The 22,768-nt window shown below is 29.9% G+C and overlaps 2 protein-coding genes and 1 long non-coding RNA gene across 6 annotated transcripts; 2 read left to right on the top strand and 1 right to left on the bottom strand.

Moving 5' to 3' along the window:
- Window positions 1-1,267: 1,267 nt before the first annotated feature.
- LOC114915807 (uncharacterized) lies at window positions 1,268-6,315 on the bottom strand. 2 transcript variants are annotated; one of them, XR_003803890.2, is made up of 4 exons: window positions 5,840-6,315; window positions 5,691-5,753; window positions 4,373-4,436; window positions 1,268-1,722 (listed from the first exon to the last, which is right to left on the bottom strand). It is a non-coding gene; the product is annotated as an uncharacterized LOC114915807 (long non-coding RNA). The 2 variants fall into 2 exon arrangements; XR_014433788.1 differs by lacking the exon at window positions 4,373-4,436 and having other exon boundaries at window positions 1,274-1,722; window positions 5,840-6,314.
- A 3,449-nt stretch (window positions 6,316-9,764) lies between these two features.
- Window positions 9,765-15,849, top strand: LOC114915415 (uncharacterized). 3 transcript variants are annotated; one of them, XM_083074241.1, is made up of 10 exons: window positions 9,765-11,649; window positions 12,059-12,237; window positions 13,486-13,534; window positions 13,637-13,727; window positions 13,942-13,986; window positions 14,062-14,141; window positions 14,236-14,258; window positions 14,396-14,548; window positions 14,653-14,690; window positions 15,590-15,849. In XM_083074241.1, exons 5-9 carry the CDS (start codon window positions 13,951-13,953, stop codon window positions 14,658-14,660), a joined length of 300 nt encoding a protein of 99 aa, XP_082930367.1. In that variant the 5' UTR covers window positions 9,765-11,649; window positions 12,059-12,237; window positions 13,486-13,534; window positions 13,637-13,727; window positions 13,942-13,950; the 3' UTR covers window positions 14,661-14,690; window positions 15,590-15,849. The 3 variants fall into 3 exon arrangements, 2 of the variants coding, with proteins under 2 accessions (XP_082930367.1, XP_082930364.1); XR_014433787.1 differs by lacking the exon at window positions 13,942-13,986; XM_083074238.1 differs by lacking the exon at window positions 14,653-14,690.
- A 4,598-nt stretch (window positions 15,850-20,447) lies between these two features.
- Window positions 20,448-22,221, top strand: LOC109792447 (UDP-glycosyltransferase 708D1). The gene has a single exon (XM_020351861.3). The coding sequence runs from the start codon at window positions 20,518-20,520 to the stop codon at window positions 21,952-21,954; it is 1,437 nt and encodes a 478-aa protein (XP_020207450.2). The 5' UTR covers window positions 20,448-20,517; the 3' UTR covers window positions 21,955-22,221.
- Window positions 22,222-22,768: the final 547 nt, after the last annotated feature.

Here is a 22,768-nt window from a genome sequence, read left to right as displayed (position 1 = left end):
TTAGTGATCGAATTCAATTCCATCGTTAAATTTAACTAATATTTAGTGACCAAATTCAATTTTATTGCTAATTCTAACTAATATTTAGCGACAGAATTCAATTTCGTCGCTAATTTTAACTAATCTTTAGCGATCGAATTAAATTCCATCGCTAATTTTAACTAATATTTAGCGATTGAATTCAATTTCATCGCTATTTTTAACTAATATTTAGCAACTGAATAGAATTCTGTCACTAATTTTAACTAATATTTAGCGACCGAATTGAATTTCGACTCTAAAAAAATTAAAATTTCTTATTTAGCGACCGAATTCAATTTCGTCACAACTTTTAACTAATATTTAGCGACCGAATTCAATTCCATCGCTAATTTTAACTAATATTTAGCGACCGAATTCAATTTCGTCGCTAAAAAATCAATATTTCTTCTTTGGCGAATAATTCAATTTCGTCGCTAAATTTAACTAATATTTAGCAACCGAATTCAATTCTGGCGGTAATGTTAACTAATATTTAGCGATTGAATTCAATTTCATCGCTAATTCTAACTAATATTTAGCGATCAAATTCAATTTCGTCGCTAATTTTAACTAATATTTAGCGACCAAATTCAATTTCATCGCTAAAAAAATCAAAATTTCTTATTTAGCGACCGAATTTAAGTCAGTCGCAACATTTTTTACAATTTAGTAGCTAGCGACCAATTTTCTATCAACAACTTATTTTGATCGTTAAATCAGTCGCTATTTTGGTTGCTAATTTCGGTCGCTATTTTGCAATTTTCTAGTAGTGTTGATACCCATATGAAACAAACAAATATTCAATGATTTTTGCTCCATTTACTGGAGTAAACCACCATAGGTGATGTATTACATTTGGTGTGGCCTTTTTAGCGGATGAGAAGGTTGAATCATTCATTTGGTTGCGTGAAAAGTTTTTAGAAGCAATGGGGGGCATATATCAAATCTTTTAATTACTGATCAAGATCCTGCCATGAAAATTGTTGTAGAAAAGATTTTTAATTCTTCTTCTCATAGATTTTGTATGTGGCACATTATGAAGAAAGTTTTTGAAACAGTAGGTGTGTCATTGAATGCTAATAAGGAGTTCAATAGTGATTTCAAGTGTTTGGAGATCGGAGTCACTAGATGACTTTGAAGAAACATGGAAATCTATAATAATTATGTTTAAATTAGAAAAGAATGATTGGCTCTCACACATGTATGATATTCGAAGCATGTGGATCCCAACTTACTTTAAGGACATTTTTTTAGCTGGGGTATTGAGAACAACCTCAAGATCAGAAAGTGAGAATTCCTTTTACGGTAACTTTTCTGAATCCTCATGTTAGCTTGGTTGAATTTTGGATAATGTTTGATTCTGCAATAGAAGCACAGAGGCAGAAGGAAATACTTGATGTGACACCCTTACTACCCGAACATATATTTAAATAAATCTTGTAATTAACTAAAGAATAAAATATTCAACAATGGTAAAAAGGGTTCACATAAAACCTTCACAAATAACCAAAATAATTAAAAAATAAAGTTTAAAAAGTAAAACTTGAGAGTTTACAAATTATTTTCAAAAGAGAAGGTATAACTCTAAATACATATAAGAATTTATCCTAGAATCCTCTGCCCCGATGTCACAATATCAGAGCACACCCATAACTCAATGGTTGGCATTCTAGATGCCACTTAAAGCCGGATCTTCCTCACCTAAAACATCCACAAATTACACGGTGAAAAAAGAAAACATCTATATGGAAAGCACACAAGAGAAAACACAATCCATCATAACTCCTTACTGAATGAAATATTCACAAGCATTTATATATATCATAATTTATCAATCATTCATCATATTTACATCTCAATTACATCAATCCATAACAATCCACACAATTCTTACAATTAACACTATGCCAAGGCCACGCCACAACTGACATAAGTGATACGGGTTAATTACCTCACTCATCCCACACCACGCCAGGGTCACGCCCTCCCTGTAGCATCACTAACCCAGGGGTCGTGCCATCCTTGGTCATTGATGTGAGGAACCACAATCACATCACAATCCACACAATCTCTTGCAATTAACCCTATGTCAGGGCTGCCATATTTGACATAAGTGATACGTGTCAATTGTCTCACTCATCCCACTCCATGCCAGGGTCATGCCCTCCCTGTAGCATCACTTACCCAGGGGCCATGCCATCCCTGGTCATTAGTGTGAGGTACCACAGTCACAATCATAACCATATCCACACAACATCTCATCTCATATCACAATTCCATATCTCATATCACAATTCCATATCTCATACACAATTCCATATCACATACACAACAGATAAGTCCAACAAATTAAGGGTTTACACACCCCTCAAGCAATTCACATCTAGATCATCAATTCTTATCAATTAATACAATGATAACATTCATAAATTAATATAATAATCAATGGAATTATAAATTTAATATAATTTTAACGTAAATAGTAAAACCCCCAATTATTTCAAAACCTAACTCACAGACACTTTTCTACAATTTCGTTCTCTCTCCTAGATCATCGTTCTTACAAATTAAATATATATTCTTAATCCTCAACACATATAGAATCTAATGGGATCATTAATTCCTCAAACATTTTTTCCAAAACCTAGCTTACAGGCACTTTTCTATAATTTCGTTCTCTCTCTCAGAGCATCATTTTTACAAATTAATCATATATTCATAGTCCTAAATACATACAAAATCACATAAAATCAATAATTCTCCAAACAGAAATAATCATAAAATTATTCATAATCCTTCGAGCTTCCTCTTCTACCCAATTCCCTCATGTAACTTTGCATACAAATAATCCCCTTTTTCTCTCGTACCTAGATAAACAGCAGTTGAACTAAAACAGGAATCTCTTGGTCTCCTCCTCTAAATGTCCCTTGGTCTTCAGAGAGAAGAAGAGGAAAAGAAGAGAGAACAGAATAGAATAAGAAGAGAGAATGTGAGATCTGTGAAAATGAGAGGTGAGGGGCGCTATTTATAGGATTTCAGGCTCACCTATCGGAACGGCCCGTTCCAAAAGTGGAACGGCCGTTTTGGACCCTTCAAAACTACGCAAAATTCTCAACTAGAACAGCCCGTTCCAAAACCAGAATGGCCCGTTCTCAATCTCAGTAGAACGGCCCGTTCTCCCACTAGAACAACCCGTTCTCCAAACCAGAACGACTCGTTCTCCAAACCAGAAAGACCCGTTCTGCTTCTCCAATTTTGGGCATTTCTCTTATTTCGGAACAACCCATTTCACATTTGAAATGGCCCGTTTCGGGTAATCAATTGGGCCTCTGGCCCAGCGATTTTGGGCTGTTACACTTGATGATAATGATTCACTTCATTCTATGTGACATTGAAGTTGGATTCTGATTTGGAGAAGCATGGAAGAAATGTTTATACTCATGAGAATTTTTATATATTTCAAAATGGGTTATGGATTGCATTTTTAGATTGTCGAGTTGAAAATAAGAAAGAGGAAGATGGAAAAGAAATATTGCAGGTAATTGATAATAGCCAGATCAATGGTAAAATATGAGAAGTGGTTTATAATCCTTCAGATCACAATGCAGATTGTTCATGCAACATGTTCAAATCTCATGGAATACAATGTAGACACATACTTTGTGTTATAAAAGGGAAGGGTTTAAATGAAATACCAAGTAATTATATTGTGAATAGGTGGACTAAGTTGGCAAATAGAAAACCTATTTTTGATATTGTTGATAATGTCTTGGAAAGGTGTTCTAAACCAAAAAGTGAAAGCAAGCTCATCTCAGATGCGTGGGAAAACTTTTTAAAGCGCATGGACAAAGCTGGACAAAGTAAAGAAAAATTGTTTGTAGTGATAAATGGAACCATGGATATTGAAAAACAATTGGTTGATGTTGAAGGGGATTCTAAATAAACTAAAATAGATGACTTACATGCCTTTACTGGATCCAATATTCCTAAAGAAATTTTTTGCAAAGATTAAAACCTTAGGTATCTGTATATTCGATTTCAGCTTTTGATTTTGATTCTCTTGTGTCATTCTTTTGTGCCAATTTTGGAGGTCTTATTGCACTTCTATTAGTATCGAATGACATTAGATGTCGTTCTTGATCACAGTTAGAAATTTCATGATTTAGGCTCAATGTCTTGTTGGTTGGACCAAGATTATGTTGCAGTGTCTTATCTTGCATGCCTGGCTACAAAATCTTTTTCGGATGGAAAGTATCAGCAAATGAAAATTTCTTCATTTCACCACTATCATCACCTTATGATTTTAACAGCAAAGAGAAAACAAGATGAAAGAAATAGTGAGCATTGATACCTTGGATGAAATTATTGGACACATTTATTTATTTAAAGTCACGTATGATCCAAACTTCCTTTCACTACAAAAGAAAAATCTATCTACTGTCAGTTTCTTGTTAAAATTCATCCTATTGGTAAGTTCATAGGGACAAACAACATATGATTGACATGGCTTTTTTCTTAGTTATAATATAGAGAAACCTTCATTCTCAGAAATAATTTCCAATGATACTAACAAATATTCAAGAAAATGAGACTCTCCTATTTGGAAGAAAAAGTAGTCTCTAAAGTGAGAAACCATTATAATATAGTTATCCTTGTAATTCTTTCAAGAATGAGTGGCAAATATATGCTAAAGTAGTAAATGTTGTTTGTGCTGCAGAAAAAGGTAGGTTGGCCTATGTGATAGGAATTTGAATTTCTCGACTACACCATCTCATTGTCATTGATAATCTCTTTCATTTTAAACCTTAGTAAAATTAGCATTCATAGAATCAAGATTTGAATGAGGCAAAAGGAGAATTCCCAGATAGGAATTGCCAAGTAATCAAGTGAGAAAAATATTGTGCTGTAGAATATTTTTCCCCTTTATTTTGAATAGTTAAATATAAGCCAAAACTTAGCAACGCATAGTTTTTTTATAAAAAAAAACTTTAATTCTTTAAAATTAAAAAATAAGTGTTTTAAAAAATACTTTTAAGAGGAAAATATGAGTTATTTAAAAAAAGTTTAAATAAACACAAAAAAGTACTTATTTTATTACAAATTTAAAAGAAAATTAAGCAAATGAACCCAATATTTTTTGCCTTAGTCATATGAATGTGCATGCAGAACCGATTAACTTTTAAAAGAGCATAGTAGTCTTAGTAGATTGACCGTAGTTAACTTCTTATAAGTATTTAACTTTTAAAAATTATCTTTCTTAATTTATATTGATGATATTTTGAATAAGCTTTGGGAAGTTTGGTGCTTAAGATTTCCAACAATGAAAGAGCATAGTCTTAGTAGATTGACTGGTAGTTAACTTTAAGAAGTATTCTTAAATTTAAAAGAAACATTCCAATTCAACATATCACTATCATGAACACTGAATATGGTTGGTTATATAGTGAGTATGTGAACAAACTCTTTTTCATAAATTTGAAACAATACTAGAGTGTTTGATTTACAAAATAAATTTGAACCAATACTAGAGTGTATATCTCCTTCCTTGCAATAATAAAATTTCTAGAAGTACCAAACTCTTGGCAAATATTACTAATTATAAACCACAGGTGCACAAAAGTGTAGTGAATGATTGATTATAAGTAAAAGAAGGTGGGAAATATACTAACCTGGTACCCTGTTGACACAAGCTGCAAGCTTCTCTTAGACAATGCTTTCAGCCAAGTTCTTACCTGCACAACACCAACATCCGTGAAAATGAAAGAAAGAAAAATTAAAAAATAAAGAAACCGAACATGTTCAAAGGCAATCCTAGAACCTGCTTGCATTCTGATGGCAGACTTGGTGTAGACACCCAATTTGGATTTGAAACAGAGACAATTGAATTGAATTGAATCGAGAGAAATTTATGAAAAGTGAGTTATGTGGATGGTGTAGCGAGTACCAAAAAAGAGATTGAACGCACCCCATTTTGAGGGCAAAGGAATATAACGGTGTATAAAGATTTGAGAGTCCCAAACTGAGAATGCAAAATGCACAGGCTGTGAGAAGATGACGTCGTAGCATGGAGGAAGAGAGAAAGGGCCAAGTAGAGATGGAGCCGAGTGTGGTAGAGATTTGAGAGTCCCAAACTGAGAATGTAAAAAGCACTAGCTACGGGAAGACGACATTGATGGAGCCGAGTGTGGTAGCCATATTGGGAAGTGGGGGTTCGAATATCATATTTGCTGCTGCGCGTCTACGAGCACAAAAGAGAAGAGAAGAGAAGAACGTGAATGCAATATCTAATATTTTAACATGGACAATAATTAGTTTTAATCTGATTCGTTAAATTAATCTAAAGGTTATATTTTAATCATCTCATCTCTCACAATAAAATGTCCTCTCATATAATACGCTCCCTATATATATATATATATATATATATATATAGGAGGGTTCAAACGACACTAATGTAATTTTTACTAAGTATTACACCGCTCAATAACTTTATATTAAATGTGAATTTTATAAATCCAACTGTTAAATTAAAAGTTTTTACTCTTAGATCATATATATAAAATTTTATATTAATCGAAGATGATTTGATATTTCATTTTTATAAAATAAAATTTACGTAATATATACATTTCAAAATATAATAAAATATGAACACTATGATTATCTTTAAGTTGTTCAAATTTTAGAAAATTTTGACATAAACATATAAAGTCATATGAACTTTCAATCTAACTGTTGAATTTACAAAATTCACATTTAATATAAAGTTATTGAACGGTGTAATACTTAATAAAAGTTACCGGTGTAACTTTTACTAAGTATTACACCGCTTAATAACTTTATATTAAATACGAATTTTGTAAATTCAACCATTAGATTAAAAGTTCTTTACTCTTAGATCATATATACAAAATTTTATATTAATTCAAGATGATTTGATACTTTATTCTTATAAAAACAAAATTGACGTAATATACACATTTCAAAATATACTAAAATATGAACATTTTAATTACCTTCAGATTGTTCAATTTTAACAAAATTTGCTATAAACATATAATGTGATATAAACTTTCAATATATCGGTTACAAAATTCATATTTAATATAAAGTTATTGAGCGGTGTAATACTTAATAAAAATTACACCGGTGTTATTATAATTCTCTTATATATATAGAAGAGGGATCCATTTACTCAAAGAGTAAGTTTAGCTAGATTTACTCCGTTCAATAACTCATGTTTTATATCAAATCTCAACAATTCAAATGTTAAATTTAAAGTTTTTAATGTATAAATCTAATCTGCAAATTTTTAAAAAATTTAAAAATTATTTGATACTTATTTTTATTAATTCAAATCAACGTATAAAATATTTTTATAATTATCCGTAAATTTGAATTAATGAAACGAAGTATTAAATAATTTTCAATTTTTTTAAAAATTTTGTAGATTTGATATGTGCGTTAAGAGCTTTAAATTCAACGATTGAATTGTTAAAATTTGTTATAGAGCATGAGTTATTGAACGGAGTACTGTATTGGTTTAGGATTTCACAAGATTTTAAAAGACTTTTTGGAGTAAAAAAGTTTGTTGGTATTTAATCAAGATTTTGTCACTTAAAAACAATTTAGTAGTATTCAATATGGATTTTCAAGATTGTTTAAAGAGTCCATTAAAATTTATTGGTATTCATTGAGACTTTTTACAACTTAAAAATAATCCATTGGTATTCAAAAATATAAGGATTTTAAAGAATTGTTGTATTAGAAAGATTTTGAAGGACATTTTAGTGGTATCTATAAAGAGTTAATCACCTATACACTGTCAGTGTAAAGTTTTTTTTACACTGGCAACCAATCATATCTTTTAACAATGTCATGTCATATGCTTATTTAATGAAATAAGAATATAATAAAATAATTTAAAAGATATGATTGATTGTCAGTGTAAAAAACTTTATACTAGCAGTGTATGAATGATTAACTCATCTATAAATACCAAATTCATAAAACAATCTCATCCAAATCCATCAGATTTTGAAGGATTGTTTAAAGTGATTTTCATCTTTTTTTTTCTATGCTCATGTCCTCTCCATTTTTTTCTCTACTAATAATATTGCACTACTGCTCATATATAATAATGTACTACTATTCCCGTTTTATTCCCTTATTTAGTGAAACTCTTGTACGTAAATGATAGTGTCATTGACTTGTTCTATTTTCTCTCTGTTCTTTTTAATTATCTTACTCTATTTTATTCTATTTAGTTGAGTTCTTCAGATATAACACAAAAAATGCTTGAAATTTCAACTTTTAAGTAGTAATTTTTTTATAACACACATCAAGAAAAGGGAAAGGTGAAAGCTAAAATCGATATCGTGATCTCTACAATCAATTGTCACTACTACATATATCACATTTAGTAACATTTATCTGCCAACATGTAATAAAATGTTACTAATTTCTCTTAATTATATATTTTTGTAACATTTTTAACAATAAATGTTACCAATTAATTTGAATTATACTCTTTAGTAACATTTTTAATCATAAATGTTATTGTTTTATTTAAATTATATTTTTTTTTTACTTTCTAACACTAAATATTACTAATTTATCTAACATTTTAAACATTTTTAATAATATATTTTACTATTATTTACTTATTTACTAATTTTAAATAATAACTAGTTTTTATTTAAAATATATTTTATTATTTAAAAAAAAATACTTGCTTAATCTGGCAAAAACTTGCAATTCCTAAAACAAAAGATCGATTAAATACTTGCTTTTCTGCACCAAGAGAGAAAAACAGAGTACAAAAATCAAAAAATTGGAAGACTAAGCAATGGCAACATTCTCTCCTTCTACTCTCTTATTCTTCACATTCAGAAGCTACAAACACTCATATACCTAGTTCTTTTCATCTCTCATTCTACTCTCTTACTCTTCAAAATCGGAAGCCACATAATCATTTGACCTTGTTATCAAAACGTTAAAGTAAGTTTTACGATTTTTAATTTTGAGTTACCAGGATCTTTTGATTCTCTCATATTGTTCATTGAATTAAGGATGTGAGCGAGATATCTTATTGGTTCATTGTTCTATACAATTGTTGTCTAGCTATTTCTGCTGTGCTTAAGAAGTTCTTGTGTTGAAGTTAAGAATCAATGTGTTGTTCTCTGTTGGAAGAAGTAGGATTGATTCTGTGGTAAGGTATTTTTCTCTATTTTTCGTATTACATTTACCTCTGAATAGAAATAACAAATGATGAAATGATATGGTTAATTTGATGTTTTCCTTGTTTTCCCATGTTTTAGCTGAAAGAGACTGCCTAAGAATGTGAATGTTGCCTTTAGGATGTTCTCTGTTGAGGAATATATTGAGTTGACCCTCAATTTCATTCCTAAAGTATTACTCTCTCCACTACTGAGTGATCCTTAAATTATGAAAATTATATAATTAATCCCCCAATCCTTAGATATTAGAAATCATTAAGTAGTCCATCAAGTTTTGAAAAATCTACCAAATTTGTCTCAAATTTAGGAGTGAGATACTTGAGCTACTAAATCGATGGTTTATTCAAATGTTGCTTGAGAAAATAGATATTGGACTTTAAAAGATGAGTGATAACATGAACTTTTCATTCAAGTGCATAAAGACATGCATCTATATTCTTGGTATTATTTGGTTAAGCTCACTTTGGATGTTTCCATTATTTTTGTTAAACTAATAGCTCTAAGAACATGAGCTTCTAATTGCTATTCAGATTAATCATCTAGTTAGATGATCATGAATTGTGGCTGATATGTCTATGCACAAATTATATTAATTTGTGCATCAAAACTTTAGTATAGGGGTGGCAATCTTGCTACATGATATCACATAACACTATAATTCTTTTAGTATCTGCCCCTTTGCACCACTTATGGGATTGATAACTATGCTTATAGTATTGTGTGTGGCTCGTCAATCTTGTTATTTTTTTTTTACTGCTAGACTATAGTGTTGTTCCATATGTGCTAGACTGTGGGAGGACCTTAAAAAGTTAAGAGCATGTTTGAGTACTATAAGTGCATTTGAGAATTTTTAGAGATAATTCTTTTTTTTAGTAGCAAAATTCTCAAAAATTTTCTAACTTGTATCTAAATAGATATATGGAAAAAGTTCTTTATTTAAGTGGCCAACTGGCCATGGTTTGGAATGTTGCCTCTAATATGAGGATTGTGTCCCTATGAAGCCATGGCAGCAGCATGATATAAATGAAACAACACTTTTTATTATATATATATATATATATATAATATTATATATATATATATATAACATTTTTTTGGGCCCAAAATTTATGTGCTAGTACCTATACACCTCTAAGATAAGTCATCAGAATGTGGTTGGAACTATCCAGTTGTAATAATTTTGATCCCTCATTTTTGTTTATAATTAACATTCAATTTGAGGACTATGCAACAACAAAAATAGTATAATTTATCACTGTCATAGACTTATGACTTGTTGATGAAATTGGAAATATACGTTTTTAAAGGGATTCACTTGAAGACTTATGACTTGTCATTTTTTTAATGGGGAACAGTTCCTAGTGTGGCACTTTCATGTGTGACACCATTAACAAAGTTATTCTTTGTATTAATTTTAATTACTAAATATAAATTTGTTTTAGGATATTTGTGAATGGCATGTGATTGAACCACTCCCATCGTACGGTAGAGGAAGAGACGCAACAACAAGAAGGTACACCAACCTCACTGATGTTATTGTCACAGGTATGGAAAAAGTTGCAGGAAACAATTATCAAACAAGTAGTTAAGGGTTGGTGAACCTTTTTCAGCAAGTGCTACGCATCAAAACTTTGAATTCATGTTGCCAAAGTTTTCTTACTCTGATTTAAATTCAATGTATTATTCAGTTTAGACTCGTATTTTTCAGTTGATTATTTAATTTAACAGTTCTATAAAATTTGCCAAGGAACTTAGTCTAGTAAAAGTAGTTGATCAAGAAAATCCAACATAGTGTTCTGATAGAAAAAAAAAGACTAATCCAACATAGTGGAAAGCCAATTTGTAGAAACTCTCTCATATTAACTTCTTGTGCAGGTACATTTTAGAAAATGACAGATTTTTGACTACTAGACTCTCACCTAGTGCATTTCTCTTAAAGGGTAAGTTCATTGTGATTTTCATAAAAGAAATAATCAATTTCTTATTTCTTTTCCTGTGCATTTATACCATCTAATAAGTTGAATGAATCTTATTCATATGATGAATTTTACACCATTTTATTAGATTCATGCATCTTCAACTTTTTAAGAATTTTCATTTTCTAATAATTGTTGTATTGTACTATATTGAATTTTCTTATTTCTTTTAGCTATATTGATTTTTTCATGAGAGAATAATTATGGATAAGAGTTGGATACAACAAGCTAGATCATCTAGTAGGTATTTGGATGGATTGAAAAATTTTCTAGACTTTGCATTTCAAAATGTTGCCCAAGGAGATCAATTTTTATGTCCTTGCAAGAATTGCAACAATTGTTCTTGGGGTAATCGAGAGGAAGTGCCGAAGAAAATGAAGGTTAACAATTCTAGAAGAAAAGTTCATCATAAGGTAGCTTCATCTCCAATTCCAGCCAAAGTTTTGAGATACAAGTGTTTTCGACCATTGAATAATAGATACTTGTGTTTTTTCATGTAAAATTGTGTTAAATTCCTTGTTTGATATTACTTATATATTATTTTTACATTTTTAAATGTGTTCCAGCATGATGGCAAGAAATATGTTAGTCCAAATTCTGGATGATTGATTGATCAGCTTCTTATATGCATACCTTGACTGACTTGAATTGTTTTTTTGTCTTTCCATTACTATTGTTATATCTCAAAACCTTAAAAAACTCAACTTGACATGTCAGAAACTAGTTTCTACTAATTATGGGGACATGTGTCTTCCTACACACTTTTTCTATAATACCATAAATTGTCTCTCTAAATTGAAAGTGGCATAAGCTATTTTGCAGGTTCGTGGACCAAGAACATTATGGTCTTGGAAAGTGGATTTAATGGGTGGGAAGAACAACCCTGCTGCCCAAGAAATGTAAAGTTTCATATCCAAGTGGCTCCATGGCTGAAATTCTTGATGAGTTGGAAGAAGTTGCATCAAGCCCTTGTCAAACTCCTTTTGCACCCCAACATGATGGTTAGTTATTTCTTTTATACCTTACTATATAATAACATAATACAGCTACCTCTTGTGTGGATTGACTTGGAATGGTGTTGTTTGTATAATGAGATTAATGTAAAATGCTTGGAATTATCATATTATCTGATGGGGTTTTTAAGAGAATGAGTTGTTTTTTTCTGGTCGAAACCATTCATGTGGCTTCATCTAGTTATAAACTGTCATCACCAAATTTATGCATTTAGAGGTGATCAAGTAAGCAGTTTTAGCTTTCTGTTTATTGTCCTTATCTTTGCTAAGAAACATTATTTTTATTGGCCAAGCATTACCTATTTTGGACCAACTAAACAAGTTACCTTGGACTCTTTCTTTTTTATCTTCCCAATATTTGATCCATGCCTCAAAATTTTGTGCTTAAAATATATACTAAAGAATTCTTAAACGTTTGATGGCTTCATTAGTGTCTGGTTATATAATGGTAGACATGATTTTGCTTTAACCTTTTGCTAAAAACTGTTTTATTGCATCTACACCTTTCATACTGATTTTGCTCAAACCCGACCGTAGTATTGCTTAAAGTAATTAACTAGCATGAAAAAATCACATGTGAAATGTGATACGGGTAACTAACATGGATTAGATTTTACAACAATTTAGTAAAATTAGCTAGATTCAGTTTCTTACTTTAGAGACAGTTAACAAGTTTTAAACCTTTGAACATAAAATTATTATTAGTTTTAATAAACTCGAACACAGTTAATTAATTTTCTGTTTTATCTTAATTAGTTTGTTAATTAGTTAGCCTGTTTCTTTGTCTTTGTCTTTTTTTTTCTGTTAGTTTTGTCTTTTTGTGTATTAGCTTGCATGGCTCCATACCCCAATATATATAGTAACTTTAATTGTTTTTTTAACTCAAAATCTAGTGTGTTTTTGGCTTTATATGTTGTTTCGTTAGTAAGTCTTATAGGTATAATTTGTTGAGTTAATATTTATTAGTTTGATGAGTTCAATATGTATCTATCGTAGTTTGATGAGTTTAGTCTAATAAAGCATATAGTCTTAGTATTATCTAATGCAGATACTTCTTGGATTCAATGAATGCTTTCAAGTCTTAACTATTTTAGATTATTAGTCCTCTTTGTTGATGCTTTGAGTAGGAACCTGGCTTTGGATAATACCTCTTGCTCCTTTTGTCATGATCAAATTCAAATTTTACTTTTTAGATAATTGATTTATTTTTCTTTTTTCTTATCTTCCTTAATTTAGAAATTCAAATTGTGGAAAATCTAGCTGAAGTTGAGAAGTTAGTCGAAAGGTGAATTCACCTCACTTGCTTAAGTCATTAAATTTTTTATTTATATATTTTTTTGTTTGATTTTTTTTATATTATGCTTCATATGTTGTTATTTTTATACAGCAAATCAAATGAAGAAAAAGTCTAAAGAAACTGTTGTTGAAAAAGATCCTAATATGCCAGAGTGTCCACTCAATGCCTTTTCCCTTTTCTTGTAATCTTCTTTCTCTAAAGTATTTTTCTATTTTTTTATTGTTTTATTTAGTAATAATCTTTATTACAAGGAAAAATTTAAAAAATTTTACATTAATGAAGCAAATCTTGATTCAAAAAATGTTGAAAGGGTAAGTGAAAGTTATTAAATTGATATAATTACTTTTGGTTTTATTTAGCCATAAACCAATTAATATTTATTTTGAAAAATATAGGTTAATAAAATGGTTGTTAAAACATGGAAGTTCATGACTAATGAGGTAAGTCTAAGCCTTAGTTTCATTTTAAAGTAATTTGTTGTTGATTGAATCTCTTTTATATGACAATTGAATCAGGAAAAAAAGACTTATTTTGATACAGCAGCTAAAATCAATGCAGAGTCTAAGAAATTGCAGCATATTGCATTAAATGAAAGGTTATTTTTATAATTTATTATTTTATGATGATTTTTATTCACATAAATAATGATTTATGACATTTTTCATTTTGATTTTGTTGATTCTAAATAGGTTGGCTCAGTCTAATCAAATAGGTATGTTGCTAATTTTTAATTTATATCAAGTTTTTAACAATGAAGTGAGCTAGAATTTGCATTAGTATACGATATAAGGATTAACTACATTTGTTTCTTTTTTTTACCTTATTTATATGGATATATGGTCTAAATAGGTAAATGCACACCACTTGGCACAAGTAGAACAATCAATGATTTTCAAATAAAACAAATGGGAAAAAGAGAACATAAGCCCAAAGTTCATTTTGATATGACTAACTTGGGTAAGTCGAAAGAGGGAAAAACTCACAAGAAACAATACAAGAAGAGTAAGTTGAAAGAGTTACATCTTGGTGGTTTCATTTTGTTATATATTATTTTGACTTATGAAGAAACTTATTCTCTTTTATTTCATTCTTGTCTTTTTCTTTAGACATTTAGAATAAGGAAAATCTTGCTAAAACCATTCAGGTTAGTATCTTGTTCTAATTTTATTTCCTGTTTTGGAATGGAATGTCCTAGGATCTAGTGAGGAAAGAAATGAGATATGATATTGGTCCCCCCTCTATTGTGCAGAATATTGACTAGTATGAGAGTAAAAATTAAGTTAATGAGATTTCTTTTTCTACATCAAAAAGTGTTTTCCAATCTATCATTAAAGATTATTTTCTTATAAAAATAATTAAAGTGGATCTTTTCTAGTAAATGAAGACTAGTCCATTTTTTTAATGCACACCACAGATAAGGATTCCTTCTCTGCAAGACCTAATTATATACAGTACAAATTAGATAAGATGATTATCCACAGTCAAATTTAGTCTATATGTATGTATTTACTCAATATTTAAATTTAAAACTACTACTTAAACTTGTGATGAATTTCCTTGGGTTGTCGTTCACTAGATGATGAGAATCATTTGATTCTGGAAGTTATTATTAACTTTATCATCAAAGTGTATTTTATTATAATTAGGTACCGCCACTCGTACAAATGTTAAAATTAAGAATTATAGAAGTAAACATTAATCAGGATATTTAGGTGGCTATTTTTGCTTCTTTATGAAATTAGATCATGGAACATAATTACTGAGAATTATAAATATTCAATGTACGAGAGAACAAAATGGAAAAGAAGTTGAAATAGAATGAGGCAAAGAAAAGAGGGTGTTGTCTGGGTATTTTGAACTTGTTCTGCAAAGCGCGCATGAGGGTCTGCAACTGTGCCAGGCTCTCTTGTAACTTGATCCTGTTTGTTGAATCTACCAATTCTAATTTCTAAGGAATGAGTTAAGAGTTTAGGACAATATTTAATAGCCATTTTTTTTATTTGTTCTTAATTTTTTTATACCTTTATTTTGTTTATGTTGCAGGTTTTAGAGTGAATATGGTTGTGGTGGTTGTGGCAATTTAGATCGTGTGTATATTGAAGACATCTTACTATTTGATATGGAAGTTACACAACTCAAAATGAGAATTCATAGAAAAATGTAACAGTGACACTTGGATGGTTTTGGTTTTATCTTTGACAAAGAAGAAATTACATGATATTGCAAACTTGACAAATTAGTGTTGCCTTTTGAATGATATCATGATGGACAAAAAATATTTAAATAAGAAGTTTATCTTTATTTTAATTCATTAAATGCATAACTTCATGCTTGCAAGTGTTACAATATAGTAAGTTTTCAATTCATTGTTTAAATTAATAAAGAAGCAATGGATTCAAAGTTGTTATGATTTAGATGTTTAAAACATAAATTTGTAACATTTGATAAATGTGGCAAAAGGTGTCAATTGACAACATTTATAAAATGTTACAAGTGATATGCTAAAATGTTACAAAAGATGTCAATTTGTAACATTTATAAAATGTTACAATTGGTATGTTAAAATGTTGCTAAAACCTTTTAGCAACATGGACTTTATACTACATTTGTAAAAGTGTTGCTAATTATGATTGGTAACATTTTTCTCAATTTGGTAACATTTTTTAAATGTTGTTAAATGTGAAAGATGTTGTAGTGTAGATCTTCAAGATCTTGTAATCAATTTAGATTTATTTGAAGAAAATATATATATATATATATATATATATATATATATATATATATATATATAAAAGATGAATTTGAGTTAGGATTTCTATGAGTAAAATGAGATGAAAATAAATCTTAGTTAGGGAAAGAATCCTCTCAATACAAAAATTGCGATCTCTCTCCCTCCCTTGAATTTGTTAGTGTTATGCTTCCTCCTTTTTATGACTCAACAATTATTTTATTTCTCTTTTTTTTACTATAAATTTTATTTTTTAAATTTTTATATTATGAAATTAGGATTTTTTATATTTTAAAAAAGAAAATTAACATAAGACGTTGCAGTATCTTAGAATTTAATACTAAAAATATTTCTTCACGAGTGAATAATTGAAAGTAATTAAAAAATTAAAAAAAATTATTTAGTACTTGTAACAAATTTCATTTTTTTTTCTCTTAATTGATGTTTGTAAATTTCTAAGATATTTTAAATGAATAAAAGTGTATCAAAGACAAACTTTCACTCAAATATCAATATAAAATGCAGGAACATATTTAGTTATAAGAAAGTATGGTAGTTGTCCCACTATTTTTTTAATCATTTATAAATAAAATATTTTAAATCACAAATTATAAACAATTTGAAATATTGTTTAGAATAATTTTTAGCATGTGCAACACTACATAACTTTCTTCGTAAAGAATGTCATTATGATGAATTTTCAATTGGAGTGGTGGACGAACCTTCATCTTCAATATTATCAATTAATGAAAATCTTAATTTTGAACCTATTATTAAAACTAATGTGCAAGAGCGAAAAAATGCTAATATTTGGAGGACTAGTATAGTTATAGATATATATGTGGGCGAATGTTATTTAGAAGGACATGATATTACAAAGAATTATTATTATTATTTATCCAAACCTTGTTTTTTTTTGTCTTTGACTATTTTTAAATTTAAATATATGAAAGAAAATCTTGAACTCTTATTGTATGTCAAAAATCTATGAAATTCTACAAACTTCATAAAGTCCCGCAAAATCCATTAAAATCTTAATTTAAAAGTCTTGCAAAATCCATTAAAATCCTGATTTAAAGTCTTACGAAATCCTACAAAGCTTTACAAATCATGAAAATCCTGTAAAATCTTAAAAGTCATGAAAATCTTATAAATTCTTTTAAAATTCACAAGATTTTTTTAACTAAAAACGTTCTTTAAAATCTTAATCCAATACATCCCCGTAAACTTATTTTTCACACACACATATATATATATATAAGTAATTTTCTACTCTCTTTTTTTTTTCAAGAAGATTATGGTCTACTTGTTTTTTTTAATTTTTTTTAAATCACTTATTTTAAGACCCACATTTAGTCGCAATTTGTTGTTCTATAATTGGGATTTGAGAATCAAGCGCCATTGTCTAAATCATAAATATACGAAAACTAATGAGAAAAGAAAAATAACTTGTTTATTTATTATCTAGTCCATAACACTCACAAGCAACTCAACGTGAGAAATCTACAAAAAAAATAAGGATGCAAATTTAAAAATATTTTTGAAAATTTTTCTGTTAACCCGCTATATTCCAACACCACTGCATCGATAACTGCAACCATTGCACACACTACTTGAGTAGCTTTGAAGATTCCTTATTTCTTCTGTGTAACCATGTCATGTGTACCAAAGTCATGTTATATTAAGAATTGGTTATATATTAAGAATTTGAGATTCATTTTGTCAATACCTAACATTTTTTTATCATAGTTTACGAATACTTAAGTTCTGATTGTTTAACAAATAGCAGTCCAACTGTGTTTGAAATCTTTATTGTCTAATTATCTAAAAAAATTATCATTTACCAACTATTTAACAAAAAATTTAAAAAGTTTTAAGATTCAAAATTCTTTCTCTCTGAGTGCAGGGAGTCCTCATATGCTAGACTCGGGTTGATAATTTAGCATGAAATTGAAAAATAATAGAATGAAAATGTTGATAATTATAGGTAGATTGAACATTGTTCTCAATTTATCTCTGAATAATAACCTCGATTTCCAAACCCTGCTCACTAAACTTATTGTAACGAAATAATAACAGCCAACAAAACTCTACCAATTGGAAATCTAACCACAAACAACAGAACAACAAATTAACTAAGTAGCCTTTGTCAGTAGTTAAATACTCTAAATGCTTAGGTAGATTGAGCATTTTTCTGAAAAATATTATATATTTATTTATTTATTATTAAAATTGCGCCTCATGCAGTTCAATTTAAAATTGCACCGGTACTCGTGTACCATTTTATTGTAACCAAAAAAATATTATATATTAATTTATTTATTATATCCTCTTCTTTGAATCTCAAACACACGGGGCCACTCAATTGGGGAAGAATAAGTTATTAATAAGGAAAAGGTGAGGCTGAGTAAGTGTGGGATCCTCATAATAGAAGAATGCAAATTGTTGGTGTGTTATTTCAAGGGGGACAAGAGAAAAGAGTTTGAGTTTGGTGGGTAGTTGGGTCCTATACTAGGTTTTAGTAACGTACAGTAGAAAACATGTCAAGAAGCCTTTATTAATTCTCGTGCCTTGTCTATTGTATTAATTAATAACTTTTTTGGTACATTTAATTACATTTAAAAGCATGAATTTGTTTCTTTTTATTTTTTATTATATTTTTTATAATATTATTTTCTACTATTTTTTATAGCTTATGGTTTGTATTATTTTAAAATATTAATATATTATCATTGTAGTTATATTCTAGATTTAAAATCTAACTTTATGAATTATGTATAGAATATATTATGTTAAGAAAGAATATTCATTTTGTGTATTTATAATCTTCAATAAAGATTTTTAATATATAAATATTTCCTATCAATATAATGATTTTTTAAATTAAAATATTTAAATGCATGATAGAAAATAATTAACTTGGTGGTTCTAAATTATGCCTTGTTTGGTTAAAATAAGTTAATACATATGAGTTTTTTCAATATAATTCATGATGTGTATGTCTTAATTGTAACCTTTATAAAAGATTATTTCACGTTTCTTTTCTGTTTAAAATATTTACCGAGAAACTTATCTAAACATGATTACATCGATCAGCTTCTCTTACTTCTTAGGTTTTACTTCACATCATTGTTCAGATTGAGATATACTGCAGTTATGTTTTTAATTAAGTACACCAATCATAAGCTTTCAAAAGACTTGTTTCAAAAAAATAATCGGTGATGGATTTAAAATTGCTCCTCATGCAGATCAATTTAAAATGGGTGGAAGAACAACCCTCAATAGTGTTACATTTGAAATTCACAAATGTTAACAAATTATTATTATTCTATACATAAGTCATAAAATTAGATTTTAAATCTAGAATAATTATTATTTTAATATTAACAAATGTTGATACCGACCGGTTAAAAAAGAACATGTGGTTTAAAATCACCAAATTTCTTGATATTTTTCTGTGTACCCCACCAATTACAACCCCTCAGGAGTTGAGTTTAAGATTTACGGTTGATATAAAAATTACTATATTTTTATGGAAAACTCTACGGCAGTCCATGGATACCGGTACAGTCGAATATTTTTTTATTTATTTATTGTAATTACTTATTTTATTTTTATTTTAATTTATTACTTTTAATAATTTATTTTTATAAAATTTTCTATATCTTTAAATTATTTTTATATTTTTTAAATTTTATTTTAATGTAGCATCTATTATAATTAAATAATTTAATATTAATATTTTGTTAATACGTTTTAATTTTTTTAGAGTTTGTTTTTTTAATTTATAGTATAAATTAGTTTTTCAATTATATTATTTATTATTTTTTTTTCTTATTTAAATATTTTTATAATATTATTATATTTTTTGTTTTTAATTTTTTTAATTCTATTATATATAAATAAAATCTGTTATAAAAACTAATCTTTTGATTATTTTTTTTTGAATTAATCTTTTTGATTGATTCATCTTTTACGAATTTTTAATTTAAAATTTGTGTTATTTTAAATTTATTTTTTAAAATTTATTTGTTCACATAGAGGTACCAAAACGTTTTAATTATCATGGGTATTAGGAGTATTTTTCTCTTGTTTTTCACCTCAATCCAACCACATTTTTGATGGTGGACAATATCTCCATTCCATTTGTCTATATAACAAGGTCACAATTCAACCTGATTCATTTAACAACATCGGCAACTATTCACACTCTTCGGAGGATCCAACGCACCAAGCCGAACCAATGTCTGCTCCTGAATCGGTTGTTCATGTGGCTTTCCTCCCAAGTGCTGGCATGGGACACCTTAACCCATGTCTGAGGATAGCAGCATTGTTCCTCCGCCATGGTTGCAAAGTCACTCTCATCACTCCCAAACCCACTGTTTCCACCGCAGAGTCTAACCTCATCTCTCGCTTCTGTTCCTCTTTCCCTCACCAAGTAACCCAAATTGACTTAAACCTCACCACGGTGGATCCAACCACGGTTAACACTAACGACCCTTTTTGGCTTCAGTACGAAACCATTCGTCGTTCGGTTCATCTTGTAGCTCCAATCCTATCTTCCCTTTCAACACCTCTCACTGCTTTCATCTACGATGTTTTCTTAATCTCTCCCTTACTTCCAATCACTCAGAAACTCTCTTGTCCACGTTACATCTACTTCACCTCAGCATCTAGAATGCTCTCTTTCTTCGCACACCTTTCTGTTCTTACTGCTTCAGATCCAACTTCACAACCACACCCTTCTTCATTCATTCGTGATGTGGTTAAAATCCCTGGCATAGCATCACCGATACCAAGATCCTCGCTCCCTCCTCCGCTCCTTCAACCTAACTCTCTCTTCGAGAGCATGTTCATGGAGGACAGTGGCAAACTCGCGAAGCTTGACGGGGTTTTCATCAACTCGTTTGAAGAACTCGAAGGAGAGGCACTAGCAGCACTGAACCAAGGAAAAGTTGTTAAAGGGTTGCCTCCGGTGTACGGTGTTGGTCCCATAATGGCGTGTGAATTTGAGAATGAGGAACAAGGTCAAAGGGGTTGCATGGGTTCGATATTGGAGTGGCTTGATGGAAAAAGTGAAGGGTCGGTGGTGTATGTTAGTTTGGGGAGCAGAACTGAGACGAGGAGGGAGCAGATAAAAGACATGGCTTTGGGTTTGATAGAAAGTGGGTATAGCTTTTTGTGGGTGGTGAAGTTGAAGGTTGTTGATAAAGAAGAGGAGGAGGGTTTGGAGGATGTGTTGGGGAGTGAGTTGATGAATAAGGTGAAGGAAAAGGGTGTGGTTGTGAAGGAGTTTGTGGATCAGATGGGGATTCTAGGCCACCCTTCAGTGGGGGGCTTTGTGAGTCATGGAGGGTGGAACTCAGTAATAGAGAGTGTGTGGGAAGGAGTGCCTATTCTGACATGGCCTCAGGGTGGGGATCAGAAGATAACATCAGAGGCAGTGAGGATAAATGGTGTGGGAATTTGGCCTCAGGAGTGGGGGTGGGGATCAGAGCATGTTGTGAAATGGAAAGAGATTGCTGACAGAATCAAAGAGATGATGGGGAATGAATCTCTGAGGGTCAAAGCCGAAGAAATGAAGAAGGCTGCTAGAAATGCTGCTGGTGTTGGTGGGAGTTGTGAGGTTATTGTTAAGAAGCTAATTGATGAATGGAAGAAAAATGTTCAAGCTACCTGAGTATGTTCTCAAGATTATCTACTTCCAAGTTCCAACTCTGAACATGTTTTCTGATTTAAAGAGAAATATTCTTCCATCAACCATCCCCACTTACTAGCTGACCATTTTGTCAATTTTGCTAAGGATATCTTGAATGGGAGTTGTGTTTTTTCGTTTTTACTTGTTTTACCTAAATTGCTATGGTTTAGTTAGATTTTATAACTTAAATTGTTATGTTTATTTGGCTATCCAAACCATATTAATTTTTATTTATTTTGACTTGCTACACTTAAATGATATGGGGTATTTAGATTTTATAATTTGATTAGTTTTGTTGTATATATTTAGCTGTTCAAACCGTATTAGCTTTTATCTTTTCGGCGGCTGGATGCACCTAAACAACTTATGTGTGAGTAAAAATGAATTATCCAATTCATTAAACAGTTTAAAAAGTATTTTCTTTAATAAAGTGAAGTTTATGGTTTTATTCCATTTACTAATCTCTATTGTCTATTACTATATGGATCAAAAGTGAAAATTTTATGAAATTACAGAGATTAACAATCGGTTGAGAAACATTGACTAGTCCTCAAGTGCCACAGGATGCCTTTCCCCTTATGAAACACAAGAATTATGTGCACAAGTGTTAATTTAATGCCTCCTTTACCACTCTCAGATATTCAATGAAGCCGAAAGGGTGGATTATGAGCATATCGCTTTATTGCTGAGTGAATTGGAAGGGAAGTATGAGATGTTCAACAAGAGATTTCTCAGCTCCGACCAGTATTAATTAGCCTTAACCATTCTCTGAATGAACAGAATCACAAAACGGTTG

Source organism: Cajanus cajan, chromosome 1, assembly GCF_000230855.2.
Source record: "Cajanus cajan strain Asha chromosome 1, NIPB_CcT2T_4, whole genome shotgun sequence".
NCBI lineage: Eukaryota > Viridiplantae > Streptophyta > Magnoliopsida > Fabales > Fabaceae > Cajanus > Cajanus cajan.
This window is presented reverse-complemented; position numbering and strand designations above follow the sequence as displayed.